Source organism: Taudactylus pleione, unplaced genomic scaffold, assembly GCF_031769625.1.
Source record: "Taudactylus pleione unplaced genomic scaffold, aTauple2 ptg000554l, whole genome shotgun sequence".
Taxonomy (NCBI): Eukaryota; Metazoa; Chordata; class Amphibia; order Anura; family Myobatrachidae; genus Taudactylus; species Taudactylus pleione.
Genome location: NW_028284956.1, coordinates 758,231 through 782,438, shown reverse-complemented (window position 1 = coordinate 782,438; position 24,208 = coordinate 758,231). Strand labels below are relative to the sequence as shown.

The window sequence follows — 24,208 nt, the reverse complement described above, 5'->3', positions numbered from 1 at the left end:
TTTTTTTTGTCATAGTGGGAGAGTCTGTCACACCTATGAGACTAAGGGCCTGATTCAGAGGCGCTCGCTCTGAATCAGAGTAGATTTTTATTTTTTTTATTTTTAAATCCGCCTTCAGGCCACTCGCGTAGCTGTGGGTGACCACCCACAGCTTTTGAGAGCGGCCTGGTGATGGTCACGATTATCGCGACCATCGGGCTTGCGACAAGACCCTTGTGGTAGGGTCTCGGTTCCCGCAAGCCAGAGTGAACTTCCTGCTCTAATAGAGCAGGAAGTTCACTACTGACACCACGAATTATGTCAGTAGGGCCGCCCAAAAACGGCAGGCGTTCCTTCGGGAACACCTCCATTTGTTCAGCCACCTCCCCGCCTACAAAACTGGGCGAGCTGTTGATCAACATCGACAGCCACCCCGTTTTGTAGCGAGCCAAGGAGCGAGTGAGAAGTTCTCACTCGCTCCGTGACTCGCGCACGAGGCGCGTGAGCACTGGCCGATCATTGACCCGCTTGCGAGCGATATGCACTCGCGAGCAGGTCTGAATCAGGCCCTAAGTACATAGCTTCATAAAAACCAACTTGGTTTATTGACTTTTTCTCTTGCATCAGGAGACTATCGGGTCAATTTTCTAATCTTTAGATGGGCAAAGATAAAGTCTCAGCCAGTCGGCTCTTAATTTTCATTTTTCAAACACAGCCTATGACATGGCAGTTAGAAGCTGGTTGGCTGGTACTTTATCTCCGTCCACTTTATTTCCATCCAAGGCTTAGTAAATAGACCCCTATAACGTGTGGCCCTTCGACTGTTGTAGAATTTGAGGTCGATTAATGGACTGCAAGTTGCTGGGACTTTACCAGTTGAAATGGCACAGGTTGCATAATTTTCTCTTGCATTGACTGTTCAACCCCGCCCCCCCCCCCCCCCCAATTTAAGAACTTAGAACAAATTTAGCGGCTCTTTATAACCAATATTTATAAGTTCCCAGAGAATAGATAGACCACATTCCTTTTTGTTATTTATTTTATTTTATGTAAAAGTTGTCGAAAGCCAGTTTGTTTGTTTTTTTTTTCTACTTGCCTGAAACTGGCGGCAATTCTAGGCCGAAAAGACATTTGATAATTGACATTCAACCAGCATCTATAGGAAGTAATTTGGAGTGGGCAGTTAATCAGTTTGGATGGTGGCCAAACCTGACCATGGGTGCCACGGACTGTGCCAGCCATATAGGACACATCCATTCAGCGCAAACATTGAACCGCTGACTCATACAAATGTGAGTTCTCACCTGACAGAGACCTGTCTGCCCTGCAGTTTGCCCAGGCACCCAAATTAACTTGCATCTTCAAAGATTTGTGACTTCCATCAAATCGCAAACTCGGGGTGCGGGTTACAGAGGTCACTGTGACGTTGGACATTGGTAGAATGTTCTATATATGAAAAGTCTACTCTTGGTTTTAGTTGTCTCCTAAGGAGACACCATTGTGGGGACGAATTAGAATGTGTCCAATTCAGACTTTACAGACACTAATTGCCGATAATAAAAGACAATTCTTAATCTCTGAATAAATCTGATCTCTGGCCATGACGGACATTCCGGGTTAAGATGGATAATTTTCCCACATGTACGAAATGAAAGAATCCTCTGTGAAAAACATCTCAGTCGGTTATAATGCGTTCCAGATAGGAAACCGTTTCATCCCCAAATGCGGCCCAGCCGAGGATGGCTGCAGCTCAGGGCGAAGGTCACTGACACAGAGAAGGCTGCTCGCACAATGAAAGCATTAGGCGGATAGCAGGAAGTCCTTTAACCTGCAGCTGGAGAGGGAAGACTCTTAATCATTTATTTGTGCCAAGATACATTAGTCCGAGAGCTGAGATGTCTCAGGCTCGTTGTTTTACAAATACCCATTTTAATAACCTTTTTTTTTTTTTTTTTTTTTTTTAAAAACGGACACTTTTTACTTTAATTTTTATATTGCTTAAAATTTAACTGTACACTATTTGTAACTTCATTATCTTTCCACTTTTTATTTACAAGCAGTCATAAGCCATTCTGTTAATACTAGCTTAATGTGCATTTATTCTTAGTGGGAGCTGCCATGCTGTCTTCTGGGCATAGATTCCAGTGAGCAGTGCCCCCTGTGGCCAAAAATATCATGACATGTTTATTTCTATCACTGACTTGTCCACCTTGTAAGTTTTTATTTTTTATCCTGACGTAGAACAGTAGTAAAAAAAAAAAGTATGTAGATGTCAATCTAAATTAGGGGTCAGTAATTTGTGGACTTTGGTTGGCAGGGCATGCAAGTACTTGTAGTTCCACAACAGCAGTAGCGCTGTAGGTTCGTTTGAAATTACATGGTCACAGTTATGAGCGTATTTAATCATCTGTCAGTTGGAGTTTTAGGTTTGCGCGAAATCCCAAGATATTGTGAAGCTCTGTTATAAGGGACGCAACCTAGGAGTCTGCTCCAGGCCATTTCGTAGTGAAGTCCATCTTGTTCCAATCACTGGTGAAATCTGTTTCATTTTAAACATTGCCACATACTCAGCTGGGGCTGACAGCTGGGAGCGGCTGCTGGTTTATTATCCATTCCCCACGGCTGCTGTTTGGAAAATAAACTTTCTGTTGTTGTTTTTTCAACCCGTTCTAACCACTTCCCGACATACGTACTTATTGCGTCCATTAACGGAGCCCCTAACCTCCCATGCAGGATGCTTTATAAAGAGCCGCCCGTGACGTTCAGAAGTCTGTCTCTCTAAGGCCGGGATGTACGAACAGGGAGAATGCGGTAAATCTCCCGAAAAAGCGGCTCCCAACGGAGTCCCCTCATCGGCGTCACGTCGCACATCACGGCAGTGACGCTGATGAGGGGACTAGGGAGCACCGGAGCAGCTCTGCCGGAATTGGGAGGATGACGCAGGTGAGTAATCGGAGGCAGGGATGGAGGCAGTAGGGTTCCGTGTGGCTTGGGCGAGGGGTTGTGGGGAGGAGGGGTTGGAGGGCTCCATGTGGCTTGAAAGGGGCCCCCACAATTTATTTGCCCTGGGGCCCCCACAAGATTTAATCCGGCCCTGTATACAGATGGTGACAAAGTGGTATTTGGGATCTCAGGCCTGGGGTATACATATTAGAGACACTCAGGGACACGTCCATCACTCAAGAAGGCTGAAAGAAGAAGATGCACAGAGAAACGCACATGCACAGTAGTAGCAAACTTGTCAGGTCGGAGGTCGCTCCTCCGGCAGTCCTGGGTCCTAGTGCCCGCAATCATAAATCAGCCATAGATGATTTGTGCATTATTATGCTCCTGATAACAGTGCCTTTGGATAATGCCTTTTGTACATGTGCTTTTTTTTTTTTTCTTCATTTTTAAAGCTGGGAATATTTATAGTTATTGTAATGTCTGTCTGGAATTCCCTCATTCCACGCCACCCTGTCTAATTTCTGCCAAATGTTAGAAGCTCCTGCATGAAACTTCCTGGCTGCCCTGGAGATGCTGAGAGGGGTGAGACCCAGTGGGAGGTGCGGGTGGTGTGTTGCTGTGGCTCATCCCCTTATACAATGCCACAGTTTGCAGCATTCTGTAGCAGGATGCTGGGGCCACAATGACGCAAGGCTGGCATACTCTCCGAGGAGTCCGGGAGCTCTCCCAGAAATGTACGGGGGGGGGGGGGAGGAGAGTATCAGGGGCGTTTTTAACAGAGGAGGGGGCCTGTGTGCAGACCCCTCCTCTCTCTTGCAGTGCCACGGCAGTAGATTTTGGCTTAGTGCCAGAATCTACTGCATGTGCGCGGGTCTCCGTCCTCGTTGTTTTACCGGGGACAGCAGTATAGCGCTTGCGCGAGTCACCGCCATTTTCCCAGTGACTTTTGCTGCTCCGTTATTTCCAGCACTACTGGACACAATGGACAGGTAAATATAAAGAGTTAATGGGTGTGCGGCGTGGGCCCCCTGTGCACCATATACACTGCACCAATTATAGATACGCCCCCCAACATAAAATCGTTTGACTCCCCTGCAAATAAGCATTTTTTTTTTTATATATATATATTTTTTTTAAAACTCTACATGTCAAAGAGATGGTAGATAAAGGGACAATACCCTATCATTGGGAACAGATTTATCAAAGCTTGGAGAGATTAAGTGGAGAGAGATAAAGTACCAACCAACCAATCAGCTCTTAACTTTAATTTTACAGTCTGTGTTTGGAAAAAAAAAAGACAGCTAGGATCTGATTGGTTGGTACTTTTTTTTTTTCTTTTTTTCTCCACTCTTCTCTCTCCAAGGTTTGATAAATCTGCCCTGTGTCAGACTGGAGCATGAAGGGGTCCCTGGGGGAATGCAGTGATAGGGGCCAATACTTAGGGGTTGTGGCCAGCCTCCACAGATTCTCAGCTAACCATTAGAAAGTGCACGATCTGGGCCCCTTTAATACTATGTTTTAGTAAATACTGCTAGTGCATGCATGATAATGTACCAGATTAATAACGTCAATGCATTGTAGTAAATACACCATAGTCCTGTACAGTATGATATAACCTGTATAATTAAAGTGCACAGTCTGGAACCTGATCCCTAGAGAAGGAGATGGGCCCACCACAGGTGTTCCCCCCCCCCCCTCCCCCGGGGGTTTTCCCTGTACCTCTGTGGGCCAGTCTGACCCTGAATCTGCCCCTATAGCTAGCAGTTTGCACATGCTCCTGCTCAGTGGCGGAGAGTGGTGGGCCCAGGTGTATAAAATATTCCTTGGGCGGCCCCCTCCTCAGCCTACTACTATTTATATTCCTATGCTGTCACCCGGACCAGGCATGGAGAGACTATAGTAGCCCATGCTGACCTTCCCACTCCACTCCCCTTCAGTATAGGTTGATGCCACATACCGTCTGCTCTACCAGACAAACGGGGGTACGAGTGGGCCCAATTTGTGCTAATGATGTAGAATGCAAAGCAAAAAGGTGGATGTGAAATCTGAGGACTGCAAAGGTTCCCCCGCCCCAGACCCATCATCCTACAGCTATCTCTCTCCCCATAGATAATTAGAGGAGCTGCTGGGAGCCTCAGGAGATAGGGACGTAATAAATAATTATTTCTGACTAAGATGGATTTTTCTGACTTGAAAGAAACCTAAAACCCGTCTGTGCTCCCCGCGTCCTACCGGCTCCGTTCTCCTCCTAGCTTTATCCTATAACACTTGCAGCTGGAAACAGTTGGGAGTTTGACCTTTTATTTCCTGTCTTTCTTTACTTTCAGATTTTTTGATGACTTAGAGAAACGGCACAAGGATAATCCCTTCATCAACGACATCAGCGACATCGTGGAGAATCACACGCTGAACCACTTCCAGCCATACGTCATTTACTGTTCCAATGAGATGTATCAGCAGAGGACGCTCCAAAGGCTGATGTAAGGTTACGGGAGATGCATGTATGCAGTATATATGTAATGTATGCAGTATATATGTAATGTAATGTATGCAGTATATGTAATGTATGCAGTATATATGTAATGTAATGTATGCAGTATATGTAATGTATGCAGTATATATGTAATGTAATGTATGCAGTATATGTAATGTCTGTGGTATGTGTAATGTGTGTGGTATGTGTAATGTGTGCGGTATGTGTAATGTGTGCGGTATATGTAATGAATGCAGTATAAGACATGTTACAGAACCTATAAGGAGAATTGGTATCTAGGATATGCATAGCTTGTTGCAGTATTATAACACTGCACAGCATTAAAAGCATATCATTGCGAGGATGGGGGGGGAGGGGGGTGATGTACCACCGGCCAGGGGTGGTGCTGGGAGAATGTGGTCGCTGGGGTGCAGCTACTCCCCCTTGTGCGCGTAGTACTATAGTGCGCACATGGGGACCTAATTGCAGTATCACATGGGGGTATGGTTAGTTCTTTCTTGCACTCTGAGGCCCAGGTAATATGTACCCCCACTCGCCTCTCTCTGCATCCAGGGCCGTAACTAGGGTGGTGCGACCAGTGCCATGGCACAGAGCACAGCAGGGCAGGGGGCGCTGTTTGGGCCTGTCAATTTTCCTGTCTATTATCATTCTCACTTGTAGCATCTCCTGGCCTCCCCTATCTCTTCCCTGCCCCTTCCCCATGAGGCTATGGCCCTTTCTCAGGTGCACTATCTTATGTCCCTATTTAAAAAATGGGGGGGGCAGCTCCCAACTGTCATTTTTCAAACACAGCCTGTGAGATGACAGTTGGGAGCTGATTGGCTGGCACCTTGTCACTTACTTATCACTTTTCACTCTGTCTCCTAACACTGCTTAGTAAATAGGGTATACATTCGGGAAGCCGGCTGCCGGAATCCCGGCAGCCGGCCTCCCGACTGCTTTATCCCGGCGTGGGCTAAATGACTGGCGTCTATATCTAGACGCCTGTCATTTCCCTGACGCCGGGAGACTGGCGCCCGGCATCCCGATCGAAGGGATGCCGGGCTCCGCGAGCGGACAGCCGCGGGGGGGAGGGTTAGGTTTAGGGCACCCGGGGGGGGACTTAGGGTCAGGCTAGGGGGAGGGAGGGTTAGGGTTAGGCACCACCGGGGGGGACTTAGGGTTAGGCACCCCCTCCCCGGGGGACTTAGGTTTAGGCAGCGGGGAAGGGGGGGGGGGTTAGGGTTAGGCACTTACTGGGGGGATTAGGGTTAGGCACCCCTAAGGAGGGTCAGGAGGTTAGGTTAGTTTATAGTATACATACCTTAGCGACAATCGGGATTTCCAGCGCTGTCGGGCTTCCACTGCCAGGAACTCTGCTTTTGTCGGCCAGGCGCTGCCGGGAATCGAACCCGAGCGGCCGGCGGTATTTCATACCGATTCCATAAATAGACCCCATAAGCCTGATCTGAAAGAGTGCTAAGGATTAGATGGTCACTGAGAGGTGGCACCTGCAGTGGGGGCTGTGCTGTGGACATGTACGACTGTGCCCAGCTTAGTGCAACCATGGTGTTGAGTCCTCCCCATCACTGCCCACTACCACCACCTTTTTTTTTTTTTTTTGTAAAGTACACAATAGGATTTATTTTTTATGGCTGGTGGGAAGTGGGCAGGACTGAATCGTTGTACTAATAATTTCACCATAATGAATATTACTATGTACTTGTACTATAAGGCTGTCCTGTCCACCTCCCCAGACCCCACCTACTATAAAACAAATCCTATATAATTCAATCTATAGAGTCATTGGGAATAACACAGTAGTAGTTCCCTACCTGGCTGCTGTGCTTCCCTGAGATTCGGATTCCAGCCTCTGCCGGTCTTTCTGCTCCTCGCTGGGTGCTGCCGCTGTGTGCTGCTGGCAGTCAGAGGCAGAGGCTGCTGTACTGGGGCGGGCTGGTGGCCCTCCTCCTATGCACAGTCACTCTGTGACAGTGCAGGCAGTGGTGCCGCATCAGGGCTCTGGGAGTGTGGGCGGGTCCGCATGACGTCACATGGTAGTCGCGCAGTGCTCCTCCTGGGAGTGTTTTGGCCGGTCGGATTTCTTGGGGCAGGGGCCTAGATAAGTGCCTAGGTTGCCTTGTGGGAGATCCGTGATGACATCATTTTTTATCAGCAGTCGATTTTATTGTATATAGTAATTACATAATTATTGCGCCCCTATCTGATTGATGTCAGATGGCTTTAAAACAAAAGGAACAATTATTGAATTTAAGTTATTATTATTATTAGCCTTTATTTATATGGCGCAACAATGGTTCCACGGCGACTAACAAAATACATGAACAAATGAGCAGAACAAGAAAACAGTGAGTACATGGTATATAAACATTGCTGCATTAGTGGTCATAACACTCAAATAAGCAGCAGGGTGATTAGGGTTAGGGGCCGTTGTAAGGGGTGTGCAATAGATGATAGTATAAATAATGGAAGGAGAAGCACATTGGGCAAGAGGGCCCTGCACGTGAGAGCTTACATTCTATAGGGGGAGGGTCAGACATACAGGTGACACAGCGGGGAGAGACAGTGAGCATGGGGCGGTGGGTTAGGATGAGAGCTGGATGGCTTTGATGAAGTAGTGGGTTTTTAAGAGCCTGTTTGAAGTTTTGTGGAGAGTCTGATAGGGAGAGGTAGAGAATTCCAGAGGTAGGGAGCAGCACATCCAAACTCACTTGTTTTAATCGTGTTTTATACAGCATATTTCCATCGTGCTGAGATAGGAATAATCATGGCTGAGGCAGGTCTGCTGTGTGGTCTGCTGACAAGTATATAGCACTTTATCACATATATCCTTGGGTGTGTGGATAATGTTTCCCAGGACCTATCCTTAGAGATGTGCTCTCGTCTCTCCCACGGGCGGCACACCTTGCAATGTGTCGGAAACGTCTGTTAGATTGCTATAGATTTTTCATTTGCAATGTAATGCACGTTCTAGTGGAAATAAAATGAAAGCAGTTGCTTTGTTAGAGGCAGCTAGTGAGAGAGGATCATTTTATATACATTTCTGTCTATTAATTGGGAGCTGCCTTAATGGCTCTCAGCCTGGGCCGTACTCCGCTGTAAGTATAAACAACGAGGAACTACGCCCAAAGCTGAGATGTTAGATTTGTAGTAATATGTATACAACATACAATGTATCATTTCCTATAATGCAGCGGCTCTTATACTGGACCTTCTGTTCTGCATTCGTACATCTATGTATCTGAGAGCATGGCGTCCTCTCTGCCTTTATAGGAGAGCTATGATTTATAGGAGAGCTATGATTTATAGAGTGATTGGAGCATACACACGGTCAGATTTGTCAGACTTGTCAGATGAACGATTGAACGATTTGAACGATTTACCAAAGTTTTGAACGATTTGAACGATTGAACGATTTTTGACTGCATTAAAATGAATGGAATCGTCCAAGTCTGACTGCAAACACATCAGATGTCAGAAATCGTTATCTGACCATCGGGAACGCGCATCGTTGATCGTCCATCGTTCAGGCATGTCAGATATGAACGATTTTCCTTCAGATATGAACGACTGAACGATTTTTAAATCGTTATCGTTCATATCTGAAGGAAAAATCTGACCGTGTGTATGCACCAATAACTGCATATTGGGGGGCACAGTAGTGTATCTAGGGGCCGGACCAGTGGCTTAGCCAGGCATCGATGTGAGGAAGAGTAACGGGTACAAATAGGTACCACAGGAAATTTGGCTATATCATAGGGTGTGACAGCGTCATAGCGGATGTGTCCATGCCCAACACAGCAATATAATTACCACACGCAGTCAAAGCACCTGCATAGGGTCACACTCACAGCACGGTCTCACACATGTATAGGGTCACACTCACAGCACGCTCTCACACATGCATAGGGTCACACTCACAGCACGCTCTCACACATGTATAGGGTCACACTCACAGCACGGTCTCACACGTGTATAGGGTCACACTCACAGCACGCTCTCACACGTGTATAGGGTCACACTCACAGCACGCTCACACATGTATAGGGTCACACTCACAGCACGCTCTCACACATGTACAGGGTCACACTCACAGCACGCTCTCACACATGCATAGGGTCACATTCAGAGCACGCTCTCACACATGTATAGGGTCACACTCACAGCACGCTCTCACACGTGTATAGGGTCACACTCACAGCACGCTCACACATGCATAGGGTCACACTCAGAGCACGCTCTCACACATGTATAGGGTCACACTCACAGCACGCTCTCAAATATGTATAGGGTCACACTCACAGCACGCTCTCACACATGTATAGGGTCACACTCACAGCACGCTCACACATGTATAGGGTCACACTCACAGCACGCTCTCACACATGTACAGGGTCACACTCACAGCACGCTCTCACACATGCATAGGGTCACATTCAGAGCACGCTCTCACACATGTATAGGGTCACACTCACAGCACGCTTTCACATGTGTATAGGGTCACACTCAGAGCACGCTCACACATGCATAGGGTCACACTCAGAGCACGCTCTCACACATGTATAGGGTCACACTCACAGCACGCTCTCAAATATGTATAGGGTCACACTCACAGCACGCTCTCACACATGTATAGGGTCACACTCACAGCAGGCTCTCACACATGTATAGGGTCACACTCACAGCAGGCTCTCACACATGTATAGGGTCACACTCACAGCACGCTCTGACACATGTATAGGGTCACACTCACAGCACGCTCTCACACATGTATAGGGTCACACTCACAGCACGCTCTCACACATGTATAGGGTCACACTCACAGCAGGCTCTCACACATGTATAGGGTCACACTCACAGCACGCTCTCACACATGTATAGGGTCACACTCACAGCACGCTCTCACACGTGTATAGGGTCACACTCACAGCACGCTCTCACACGCTTGCACACGTGTATAGGGTCACACTCACAGCACGCTCTCACACGTGTATAGGATCACGGTCACAGCACGCTCTCACACGTGTATAGGGTCACACTCACAGCACGCTCTCACACGTGTATAGGGTTACACTCACAACACGCTCTCGCACGTGTATAGGGTTACACTCACAGCACGCTCTCACACATGTATAGGATCACGGTCACAGCAGGCTCTCACATATGTATAGGGTCACACTCACAGCACGCTCTCACACATGTATAGGGTCACACTCACAGCACGCTCTCACACATGTATAGGGTCACACTCACAGCACGCTCTCACACATGCATAGGGTCACACTCACAGCATGCTCTCACACATGCATAGGGTCACACTCACAGCACGCTCTCACACATGTATAGGCTCACGATCACACTCACAGCACGCTCTCACATATGTATAGGATCACACTCACAGCACGCTCTCACACGTGTATAGGGTTACACTCACAGCACGCACTCACACGTGTATAGGGTCACACTCACAGCATGCTCTCACACATGTATAGGATCATGGTCACAGCACGCTCTCACACGTGTATAGGATCATGGTCACAGCACGCTCTCACACATGTATAGGATCACGGTCACAGCACTGTCACACACGCATCGGGTCACACACAGCAGGCTGTTCTGAATGCGTCAAATCTAACATAACCTCTGAATTGTTTTATTTGTGGTTTTTGTTTGTCTTTGGCAGATTTTACCTTGTTACAAAGACATAATAAAATATACACTATATACACTATTGGTTTCTGTATGAAAGGTGAGTTCTTCTCGGACACCGCCCATCGTTAACACCGGTATGACTTGTAAATAGGCGTGCCTCCAAATCCTTCTCCTTTAAGTTATATTAATGCAGGCCTGGCCAACATGTGGCTCTCTAGATGTTATGAAACTACAAGTCCCAGCATGCTTTACCAGCTGATCAGTGAGATGTATGCTGGGACTTGTAGTTTCACAACAGCTGGAGAGCCACAGGTTGGCCAGGCGTGAATGAATGTATTTCACTGAGCTATGTGCTTTGGAGAACGCATTGTCCTACACTCTCCCCTCTCTGAGTGCTTATCTACCTGCAAGTACCACTTTTATATATGTGTGAATATTAATAGTAGCTTTGTTTGTAGGAATAAAATAAATCTAACCTGCCTACTACTGCCACCTGGTGGATAAAACTGGAAGCATTGTTTTGTTAAAAATTTAAATTTGGACAAAAACATACTTTACGATGGGTTTGAAAAATTGTTGCACGCATTCCGCCATAGGAAATTAAATACAAAAAATGGGACCATATAGTATTATCAAAATTATTACCCTTCAACCCAATATAACAAGCAAATGTCATAAAATGACAGCTTTAGAGTGTGCCTCATATTAGCTGCCCGAGAGTGAGGGTAAACTTATAGATGCAACATTGCGGCTTGCGTGTGTATTATCATGTTTCGGAATGCAGGTTACACAACATAGAGGGTGTAGATACAACTAGTGTAATGATTTGCTAACAAACCATCATCCTCTTCAATTTGCTGACAATTCTCATATACTGTTATGTATTCTGTTTACGTTAATAAAATAAGACTGAAAAAACGCTTTAGAGGCGTGTATATACTATATTCTGCAATGCATCACACGCCAAATTAATTTGGTACTTCAGGATCATATGAAACACCTGATGATCATCAAATTTCCAATGGAATCTGTATCCCGCTAATTTACTGTGGATCTCATCCAACGTTTTATGGCAAGTGGGAATTTCAGGACAAGTCAGGGGCCCCTGGGGACATTTCGGTGATCAGTGATGTGGCCATGCCGAGGTGCAGTAGTGTTTGGTTGTTCTTTCATTCCTGAAATGAAAGGTAATGTCTGTCCCTTGAAGTATATCCAGGCTGCCCATCACTGTCTAAGTGGATCATATATAAAGCAGGCTTGTCACCATATCGTCTAAACCAGTGTTCTCAACGCTCAGTACTCCAGCAGGTCGTGTTTTCAGGATTTCTGGCTATGGAAGCAGGTGGGATCATTTCTGACACAACAAAGGAGACGAACTCACCTGTGCATCATTAAAGAGATCCACAAAACATGATCTGTTTGTGCAGGGGGTGTATTCAGTGAGGAGATGGGGGGTTCTGTGAAATTTCCGTTTGGGCCCCCTCCTCTCTAGCTGGCAGTACTGGCGAGTAGACTCTGGTGCTGTCAGTCTACTGCGCATGTGAAGGTCTCTGTGAGAATAACACGGCAGCCATCTTACCCGTTATTTTTTTATCTACTGCGTATGTGTAGATCAATGAGAACATGGCCACCGAGCCATTTTCCTGGTGGTTTGTGCAGCGCTGCTACCTCGGGACTGTGGAGGAGGGGTAACTATTACAGAATGCAGGGTGTGTGGTGTGGGCCCTTGTGCATGGCACACCCTGCACCCGTTATAGTTGCCCCACTGTGATGTTGGTACTTTAGGATGGGAGTTGAGTCTTGTGTTCTTTACTTACTGCATAATTCATTATGCACCAGTGGGTGGTGAAGGCATTTCATCCAGAGCGTTACTTTTCTTCTGTAACGTGCGCCAGGAGGAGGGCAGAAACTGCACAGTTAGAAGGGTATTCAATTAGAGGCGGAAGTCAGAAAATTTTCACCCATCCGACTTTTTGCCTGTTTCAGAGGCGAAATCATTCCATGCGCCTCCCCGATTTTCGCCTAATTCAATTGCAAAACAGGCGAATGCGGAACAAGCGAAAACTACTGAAAGAATTGGGGAAATCAGACTGTACCCCAGAAAAAGATGCACTTTTACACATCTAGATTGATTTCCTAATAAAGCTATTTTGCTTACTTAAGTTGTGTAAAATCCTTGCTATTAGCGTCTTTGTAAAAGTGGTGAAGAATGGCATTAAGTAGTCTTTTTTGGTGAAAATAAGTAGTCAAGTCAAATTTGGGGTACTTGAAAATAGGTGCTAGCATGTTTTTATATCTCTAAAGTGAACTTTTAAAAAACGTGAAAAATCCACCTGCTGCATGCACCTGCAATCCCAAAAACACCTGACCCATCCTTGCAGCCCCCCCAAGAAGCCTATTTCGCTAGTTTTTATGCTTGTCCCCCCACTTTAAATTTTTACCCCAAAAATGACATTATTTTTTTTTTTGGGGTGTTCTTAGGTGTTTTTTTTTTGCAGATTTGCCCTTTGGGGGGCTGTCCCAAGGGTTCTGAGTCATTTCCTAACGTTTGCACCTCGAAATAAAGATTTTGTACTTCTTTTCACCTGCTATTGATTGGAGAATCTTTTTTGGAGAATTCAATAAATGGAGTTTCCGCTTAGGCGAAATCGTCCTGGAATTGAACTTGGCGTAATTTTTTTTTAGGTGAAATCCTTGCAAAAAAAACCCCAGGCGATTAAGGCTTTTCGCCTCTAATTGAGTATGGCCCTTAGTGTATGTCATTTAGTAACGGGATGCTCCTTCCAGAAGGAAGATGTCCTAAATCCATCAATCCTCATGGCACCTGTCCGCTAAATTATTCTGCAAAGCTGACTCTCTATCCCTAACATGGGACCCTGGTGCCGAGTAACAGCCGAGTATTGTGCAAATAAAGGAGGATGACTGTAATAATGTTCAGCTAATATCCAGCGTTTTTGTATTTTGCATTTCTTGGGAGGGGCGCTCTGCTTATAATATGTGTCCGCATAACATTACATTTTAGAAGACCTGGAAAAAATGAATATATTGAAGCCTGCGCCTTTGTCATTTCAGAACCACAAATGTGTCCTTCAAAGAAACACTGAAGCAGATTGAGGTGAAGCCAGAATGCGGGGGTCTGCCTATGATTTCATTCCTAATTCTCCCCATGCAGAGGGCTACCCGGCTCCCTCTACTGATGGATGTGAGTACTGCGGTGGGTTGGACCTAACCCGTGCTGCTTGCTGCGCAGGGAACAGTAAGATTGTCAGGATCTAGAACTATTTCTATTATTGTCTATGTCGTGGTGTGATGAAGGCACTGCTTGCGCTAAAGCCACAGCTAATGGCCAAGTGTCCAGTGTGCCGCTAGGCTGCGCTCTATACAGCTGGATATGAGGGTGTACGTTGTATGATCAGTAAACTTATAATTGCTGACGTTTTCCATTCCATGTTTGCTGATACCCAAAGACCTTCTGAGTGAGCTACACTGCTACAGTTCTAGTCCTATCCAGTAGCTGTATCACAACCAAAGACCACCTCCTTCTTATATACAGAACAGTAACTCTGAGTGCGAGCAGTGCCGTCACCCTAGGCTCATGGCCCTTGGGGGCAGAAACCTTTGTTGCCCCTGCATCTGGCTAGCAAAGGTCTGGAACCTCCAACCAGTATCGCTGCTGCAGTGCCGCCCTTGCACCATGCAAATCTGTACAGCCATCTGGAGCGTTGTACATTTCCATGCTGGTGGCCGGCTCAGCGTGACATCATGACGATGTGGGCTCGAGAGAGCTACGCCAGCACTGGGCGCACTGCCGCCCTGTTACGGCTTTGCCTATTTGGCTAGGTGTTTTCCAAACCCAATGGCCTAGAGAACTTGGACTGTTGGCAGGACTGGACAAGGGTGCAAACTGTGTCTCTCTTAGGTTCAATATGATTTGCCAACAGTCATACCGTCATATCCATTAAATCGACATGTAAGATGCGAATGCTGATCCTTTCTATTGCTGACATGACTATGTAGACCTATCAAATGTCAACATTTTTAACCATATTAACCTGGTAAATTAGACATTCTTGTGTCGACTTTGACTGTCTATATTGTTGCCATAGTGATGGCACTTTTCATGCTGTTACATCGATGAACATTTCTTATTCTTGCCCTAACGTCCAGTGTAATAATCATGTCTGCGCTGCCTTTCTAGACCATTTGCCAGAAAACGGATGTTTACTCCCCAGAGTATGAAGCCAGCACTCGGGCACTGAAAGCCATCAGTAAGGTGGGTCTTGTCCTATATCTAGTAATTAACCTACCGAGGAGAATCACTTGGTACAGTCACTCCCCTGCGACCAGTCACAGATAGGAGACATGGCTGCCTCACGGTCATGGGGACTGCATGTGTATCCCGGCGCTTAGGCCCACGCATGTGTGCAACCTTTGTCTCTAATGCCGGGTACACGCTAGACGCCGGATCGGACGACACATCCGTCACATCGTCTAGTGTGTATCTGCTATGTCGCTGCTGAATGCAGCATGGCTCCTGCTCTCCTGACATCGCTCCCCCCCGGGTCCCGTTGCTTACGAGATAAGTACATACTAGAGATCGTCTAGTCTATACCGGCCTTAAGGGATCTATTTACCAAACCTTGGATGGAGATAAAGTACAAGCCAATCAGCTTCTAACTGTCATTTCACAGACTCTGTTTTAAAACTGACAGGAGCTGATTGGTTGGGACTTTATCTCCGTTTACTTTATCTCCATCCAAGGCTTAGTACATAAACCCCTATATGTGGCGCTGGCCTTTGTCTCTGCGTATGTGACGCTGGCCTTTGTCTCTGCGTATGTGACGCTGGCCTTTGTCTCTGCGTATGTGACGCTGGCCTTTGTCTCTGCGTATGTGACGCTGGCCTTTGTCTCTGCGTATGTGACGCTGGCCTTTGTCTCTGCGTATGTGACGCTGGCCTTTGTCTCTGCGTATGTGACGCTGGCCTTTGTCTCTGCGTATGTGACGCTGGCCTTTGTCTCTGCGTATGTGACGCCGGCCTTTGTCCCTGTATGTGACGCTGGCCTTTGTCTCTGTGTATGTGGCGCTGGCCTTTGTCTCTGTGTATGTGGCGCTGGCCTTTGTCTCTGTGTATGTGGCGCTGGCCTTTGTCTCTGTGTATGTGGCGCTGGCCTTTGTCTCTGTGTATGTGGCGCTGGCCTTTGTCTCTGCGTATGTGGCGCTGGCCTTTGTCTCTGCGTATGTGGCGCTGGCCTTTGTCTCTGCGTATGTGGCGCTGGCCTTTGTCTCTGCGTATGTGACGCTGGCCTTTGTCTCTGCGTATGTGACGCTGGCCTTTGTCTCTGCGTATGTGACGCTGGCCTTTGTCTCTGCGTATGTGACGCTGGCCTTTGTCTCTGCGTATGTGACGCTGGCCTTTGTCTCTGCGTATGTGACGCTGGCCTTTGTCTCTGCGTATGTGACGCTGGCCTTTGTCTCTGCGTATGTGACGCTGGCCTTTGTCTCTGCGTATGTGACGCTGGCCTTTGTCTCTGCGTATGTGACGCTGGCCTTTGTCTCTGCGTATGTGACGCTGGCCTTTGTCTCTGCGTATGTGACGCTGGCCTTTGTCTCTGCGTATGTGACGCTGGCCTTTGTCTCTGCGTATGTGACGCTGGCCTTTGTCTCTGCGTATGTGACGCTGGCCTTTGTCTCTGCGTATGTGACGCTGGCCTTTGTCCCTGTGTATGTGACGCCGGCCTTTGTCCCTGTATGTGACGCCGGCCTTTGTCCCTGTATGTGACGCCGGCCTTTGTCCCTGTGTATGTGACGCTGGCCTTTGTCTCTGTGTATGTGACGCTGGCCTTTGTCTCTGTGTATGTGATGCTGGCCTTTGTCCCTGTGTATGTGGCGCTGGCCTTTGTCCCTGCGTACCTGCGTATGTGGCGCTGGCCTATTGTGGTGAGATAATAGGTTTGGTAACTTTATTTTTGTATGTTTTTACTTTGCGCTGCTTCCGTTATCAGTTGGTAAAACAGTGCAATGAGGGAGCCCGGAAGATGGAGAGGACGGAGCAGATGTACACCCTACAGACCCAGCTCGAATTTGGGAAAATCAAGGTAATCCATTGTTATAGTAACTCCTATAGGGGAGATCTGATTAACACTCCATCATTTAACAGCACAGAATTCCCTGTGTACCCCGATTTTTGATTTTCTTGGTTTATTTGAACCAAGGGAGACACAAAAAGACACTGACTGGTCTCACACATGCCCAGCGCTGATAGATCTCACACATGCCCAGCGCTGATAGATCTCACACATGCCCAGCGCTGTTAGGTCTCACACATGCCCAGCGCTGATAGGTCTCACACATGCCCAGCGCTGATAGATCTCACACATGCCCAGCGCTGATAGATCTCACACATGCCCAGCGCTGATAGATCTCACACATGCCCAGCGCTGATAGGTCTCACACATGCCCAGCGCTGATAGGTCTCACACATGCCCAGCGCTGATAGGTCTCACACATGCCCAGCGCTGATAGGTCTCACACATGCCCAGCGCTGATAGGTCTCACACATGCCCAGCGCTGATAGGTCTCACACATGCCCAGCGCTGATAGGTCTCACACATGCCCAGCGCTGATAGGTCTCACACATGCCCAGCGCTGATAGGTCTCACACATGCCCAGCGCTGATAGGTCTCACACATGCCCAGCGCTGATAGGTCTCACACATGCCCAGCGCTGATAGGTCTCACACATGCCCAGCGCTGATAGGTCTCACACATGCCCAGCGCTGATAGGTCTCACACATGCCCAGCGCTGATAGGTCTCACACATGCCCAGCGCTGATAGGTCTCACACATGCCCAGCGCTGATAGGTCTCACACATGCCCAGCGCTGATAGGTCTCACACATGCCCAGCGCTGATAGGTCTCACACATGCCCAGCGCTGATAGGTCTCACACATGCCCAGCGCTGATAGGTCTCACACATGCCCAGCGCTGATAGGTCTCACACATGCCCAGCGCTGATAGGTCTCACACATGCCCAGCGCTGATAGGTCTCACACATGCCCAGCGCTGATAGGTCTCACACATGCCCAGCGCTGATAGGTCTCACACATGCCCAGCGCTGATAGGTCTCACACATGCCCAGCGCTGATAGGTCTCACACATGCCCAGCGCTGATAGGTCTCACACATGCCCAGCGCTGATAGGTCTCACACATGCCCAGCGCTGATAGATTTCAATGAGAAACTGGATTTCCTGCCGTAGTAATGGACTCACCTGTTACTATTACATCCCACATTCACAGAGATACCTGACTCTCCCCTTTTACAAAGGGATTAGTTGGTTCAGACGCATTTTACATTTTTTGCCTTTTTTATTGCATAACTTTTTTTAAATTTTTGTTTTGTGGATAAAAATATAATTTAAATGGTGCTGTAAGAAAAACAAAGTTCGAAACACTGATGGTAAATGCAGATCCCACATTTACCACCTCCTATTGCTTGGGGTCTGCCCAGTAAGGCCTAGAACCATTTGGCTGGCACTAGGTTGTCACCATCCATCATCCAGCCAAGCTGGGGACGGGTTGGGTATGAAATCCCAGCTGTTGGGATGCTGCTGGTCAGAATACCGACAGCCAGAATCCTGACACCCATAGGAAGACAGGAAGTGTATTCCTAACCTCTACCCTAACCCTCCCTCCCCAGTTCCTAACCCTAACCTCCCCCCATAATGCCTATCCCTAACCCCCCCTTTCCCGCTGCCTAACCTAAGTCCCCCAGAGGGGTGCCTAACCCTAAGTCCCCCCTGGGGGTGCCTAACCCTAGCCCTCCCTCCCCCGCACCCTAAACCTAACCTCCCCATAGTGGCTAAACCTAACCTCCCCCTCCCTGCACCCTAATCCTAACCCTCCCTCACCAGTGCCTAACCCTCCCCCTAGTGCCTAACCCTAACACACCGATACTTACCTCCGGGATACTGGTGCCAGGATCCCGACCTGTCAGTATTTCGGTGCTGGTACTCAGACGGTCGGCATCCCGCAAACGCCTACTACATCCCGCAGGGCCCAGGGACATGTGAATCTTTGCACCTGAGCTCAGAGAAGCCTGCGGGACCTCTCGGTCACAACTATTATCAACAGCCGAAAACTCCCTTACTATCCCACAGCACAATCATGAAAACTTATTTAATAAGTATCCGATTACATAGATCACCAGCAGGTCACAGAATGTCTTTAGGAGCATACTCATCGTAACCAGTGCCACTTACATGCCGTGTTCCCCAGGGTCCCATCCTATCTCGCATGCTATTATTTGCAGTATACAGGTTCTCACTGGGTGAAATAATCAGATGCCATGGCTTTGGTGTACCACTGGTATGCAGATGATACACAGCTGTACCCGTCCTTTGCTCCAGGTACTGAGTAGCCAATATTAATCTTAAATGGCTGTGTAGCTGAGCCCCAGGAAAGGATGATGCTAGTTGGCTATGACTGAATCCGGATAAAACAGAGATACTTTAGGATATGAGATCCCCAGCAAAGGACAAGACTGCAGCTTAGCCAAACAACAGGACTTACACTTGGGGGTCCAGAGTTGCAATACACTGACCATGTGCAGAATCTTGGTGCTGACCTGGATTGCGGCTCTGACAGTTGAACATCAGGGCGGAGATTTATCAAGTCTCCTAGTTAGCATTTATCAAGTACATTCTGTAAAATGATAGGTAGAAGCTAATTGGTTGCTATGGGCAACTTCTACTTGCCCACTCTTTAGAAGGCTTGATGAGATGTCCTAGGTGTCAACTATGATCAAATCCTCATTCTTTCATTTGAGGCTCACAGCCTGAATCACTTTCATCTGAGGATCCCAGCCTGGGGCACGTAATTCCCTCAGAGGATCACAGCCTGGGGCACGTAATTCCCTCAGAGGATCACAGCCTGGGGCACGTAATTCCCTCAGAGGATCTGTCTTCAGTCATACATGTATTAGTAGGTATCCTGACGGAAGAATGCCGGCTAGGGATTTATGACAGGCGTCGAGATACCATCGCCTGTCATAATCCTGATAGCCACGGGAGGGGGGGTAGGTTTAGGGCACCCCAGGGGGGACTTAGGGTTAGGCACCCCCCTGGGAGGGTTAGGCTAGGGGAAGGGAGGGTAGGGTTAGGCACCCCCCCTGGGAGGGTTAGGTTTAGGGTGCGGGGAGGGGGGTTAGGCACTAGGGAGGGAGGTTAGGGTTAGGTATCCCTAAAGGAGGGTTAGGGGGAGGAGGATTAGGGTACTTACCTCACGCTACCGAGATTTCCTCCTGTCGGGCTCGCAGTGTCGGGATTTCAACTGGCGTTTAAACAGCTGCCGGCATTACAATCCCATTCCTATTGGTATCGTCATGCTCGGACTGCTGCAGTGCTCTCTACCTGGGTCTCCCAGCAAAGGGATTTCCACCACTGACGTCTTCTCCTCCCCCCCCCACAGCCCTTCCCTCTGATCTCCGCCTCCCGCTGGCTGCTGAAACGCGGAGAGCTCGCACTTGTGGAAGAATCCGGAATTTTCCGCAAAGGCTTCGGAAGACCTTCCTGCTATGTCTTTCTCTTCAACGATGTTCTCATAATTACTAAAAAGAAAAGGTATCCGTGATATAATTACATAGAGTAATGCCTGCTGTATGTCCATACGATATGGTTTTTGATTCCTCTCCACTTTTTAAAAAAATTCTTTAGTACATGAAAATTGCCGTCACGCAGGGCTTCCATCACGTTCAGAATGAAAACGAAAACCCGGGACACGATTTGTGACCTGAAGTTTGCTGAGGCCATAAAATACACCCTATACTTCATTTAGGGGTCTATTCACTAAGCCTTGTATGGAGATACAGTGAACGGAGATAAAGTTCCAGCTACCCAGCACCTAACTGTCATTTTTCCTGTGACATGGCAGTTAGGAGCTGATTGGCTGGTACTTTATCTCTGCTCTCTTTATCTCCATCCAAGGCTTAGTAAATAGTCCCAAATATTTTAAGAACATATTAGCTCATGCCTTGTTGTTTTCTGTGAATACAGATGTGTCCTGCTCCATACGCCATGTAGTGCGCCATGCCGTGGAGATGTATCTCGCAGCATGCTGCAATAAGGTGCAACGTAACGTACTGAAGCGCTGGAAAAGCCAGAGTGTGTAATACAACTTTCTGTCCACCAGATGTCGCCTTACTTAAACTGCACAGAGCATGCGTCAAATAGCCAACAAAGATTTCGTAGTGCTGTCTGCTGATTGGCTGACGGAACCTGTCTTTCATTACATTATACAGTAGTACTGGACTGTGCTTTGTCATGAATGAACAATGGACATCTGTATCTTGTTTCTATTTCTTTTTTATCTTTTGAATCTTCACTACAGGATTAAAAATAAATCACTTGATGTGCGAGTTCTGTCATTTCGAAAAATACATACAGGTATCTGTGTTGGTCAGAAGACGCAGACCCAGCATTACATAGAGACGGAGCAATTGAAGTTCGATATTTTTACGGAACTCTACTGAACTCCATACATAGCTCTCAGCTTCCCACCACCTGGCATTTCTATACCACTGTATGCCACCCAGCTGCATTTTACGCTACGCCGCTATTGACATTATACAGTATTGTACACATTATACAGTATTGTACACATTCCCGCTTGTAAAGTTGCACATGTCACATGCACAACAGCTGTGGCTCTCGATATGGCTAGAGTGTATGAGCGAGTGGTTAAGGTGAGCGCCTTACAGAGTGGCCGTCCCGGGTTCGAGACCCGGGAGGGAACATTGGCATTTTGGACATCAATATTTTCTTTCATTTTTTTTTATTTTTTTTATAAATCTTCACTACAGGACTAAAAGGAATTCACTTGGTGTGCGAGTTCTGTCATTTATAAAAATATATACAGGACGCTGGGACACCCACTCTGCAAGGCGCTCATCTTAACCACTCATCCACACACGCCAGCCATATCGAGACCCGCACCTGTCGTGTATGTGATGTGACTTGTGCGACCATACAGCAGGGAATGTGTACAATGTCAGTAGTGGTTTATAGTGTCATGAATCTGGGTGTCCTAATATGAAGGGATGAGGAAAGTGCGGAGCAATGCATAAAGTTGAGCAGAGTACTTTAAAAGTATTGAACCTGAAATGTTCTGTCTTTATGACTAGGCATCTTTACACCATGTAGTGACAGTATACAGTACGGATGGCTGGTAATACAGTGAGTACAATATGCGGTAATGTCTATAGTGGTTTACTGTGGTCTTGACACACAGTGATCATTTCAAGCACGAGGAGTGACTGTTTACACTGCCTGTACGTGATTGGCCGGCCTCTCGCAGATTACCGTGTACTGCTACAGAAATGTATTCTTTACTGTAGTTTTTATCCATGGAGCATTCGCCACCCAGTGGTTAAATTGTGTACTGCATGGCATGTTGTCTTTCGTGGCATACAGCCACGACAACGAACAGTATCTGACATAATGCGTACTGGCATGTCGCGGCAGGGAGGTCAGAATACTGCGCTATAAGCAAAGATGTAGCAGGACACATCTGTAAGTAATCTGAGATATTGGAGATTTTTGATGGAAAAAAATTGGACAGTCCTGGAAAAAATCGGAATTGATGTAACGTAACCCATTTTCTGCACAGCCATTTTGTCCACTGTGTCAATACTCGCAGATAGTCTATTCTCTAGGAACCGATGATATCACTGAGGCGTCGGGCAATATATAGGATTAATGTGTGTTGTGTATGACTGACTTCATGTTCTTTAATTGCCAGTGAGGACAGCTATGTGGTGACCGATTACGTGAAGACGGATCAGTTTGCAGTCAACAAGATTGACAATGGAGAGACCCAGATCTCTCCCGCTGTAAAGTCCGGGACCCTCGGCAACCGCAGTCCCACAGGGCCGTTCCTGTTCCAGATCGCAATGAGAAAAAACAGCGAAGGGCGACAGGAGCAGATTGTCCTGGCAGCCGATGCCCTGTAAGTGCTTCCGGAGGGCCTCGGAGTAATACACAAACACAAACGCCTCTTCAGGGCTCCTTCACAATCCTTTTCACATCAATGCTAGTTACAGTCTTCACTTATGGGAAATGATAAGTTTTAAAGTTGACTGGAAGGAGTGCAAAACACACGTGTCACGCACAAATGATGCATGTATTACAGGAATGTAATAAAGACTGAGACATTGTATAATATAAAGTTAATACTTGTTTAAATACAACAAAAGCACGTGACCTGCAGAAGTGCACACCACAAACCACATGTAAATCTAAATACATAGTATACATCCATATGGTGACCCAAAGGTTCTCGCCTATAGAAGAATTGATTATAAAATAGTTTCTACCCTGAATGCTCTGTGGTTATATCAGGGCTGTAATTAGGGCAGTGCGAGGACCACAAACATGTGACCCTCTGCGCTCTCTAACGCTGCTAGCCATTGGCCTCTGCCTGGGTTGCCATCTTTGTATTTATACTGGTCTCTCATTGTGCGCAGGAGTGACAGGGCGAGGTGGGTTACAGCGCTGGAGATGAAAGAAGAAAATAAGCGATATAGCAAATCCAAGACCATAGGTAAGAATAGAACATGGAGCTTAATGTGTATTGCACCATTATAATAGCCTAACCCAAAGGTTCTTCATCTACATGTCACAACTCAATCAATCTATAGTTGTTAATAGTTATTTTATAATTACATTAAAACAATAAAAAAAAAAAATCAGGGTTATTTACTGAAACATGCTGCAGAGACGTTTGTCAAACATTTGTGAATCTGCTAAGAAAAAAGAAAAAATCACCTTCTCCATCCTGTACTCAGACTTACAGTTACGTTCCCATATGGGAGTGAGGGAGGCTAGCTGTTCCCATATGGCAGTGTGCGGAGTGAGGGAGGCTAGCTGTTCCCATATGGCAGTGTGCGGAGTGAGGGAGGCTAGCTGTTCCCCTATGGGAGTGAGGGAGGCTAGCTGTTCCCATATGCCAGTGTGCGGGGTTAGGGAGGCTAGCTGTTCCCATATGGCAGTGTGCGGAGTGAGGGAGGCTAGCTGTTCCCATATGGCAGTGTGCGGAGTGAGGGAGACTAGCTGTTCCCATATGGCAGTGTGCGGAGTGAGGG

At 47.2% G+C, this 24,208-nt stretch overlaps 1 protein-coding gene across 1 annotated transcript in view; it reads left to right on the top strand.

Annotated features, from left to right (window-relative positions):
• The window catches only part of ARHGEF16 (Rho guanine nucleotide exchange factor 16), a 72,991-nt gene that overhangs the window by 46,000 nt on the left and 2,783 nt on the right, over positions 1-24,208 (top strand). The window contains exons 7-13 of the mRNA XM_088452602.1: positions 5,253-5,405; positions 14,144-14,273; positions 15,270-15,344; positions 17,076-17,168; positions 20,539-20,690; positions 22,867-23,073; positions 23,591-23,667. Of these exons, the coding sequence (XP_088308728.1) occupies positions 5,253-5,405; positions 14,144-14,273; positions 15,270-15,344; positions 17,076-17,168; positions 20,539-20,690; positions 22,867-23,073; positions 23,591-23,667 (887 nt within the window). The remainder of the gene's footprint in view (positions 1-5,252; positions 5,406-14,143; positions 14,274-15,269; positions 15,345-17,075; positions 17,169-20,538; positions 20,691-22,866; positions 23,074-23,590; positions 23,668-24,208) is intronic.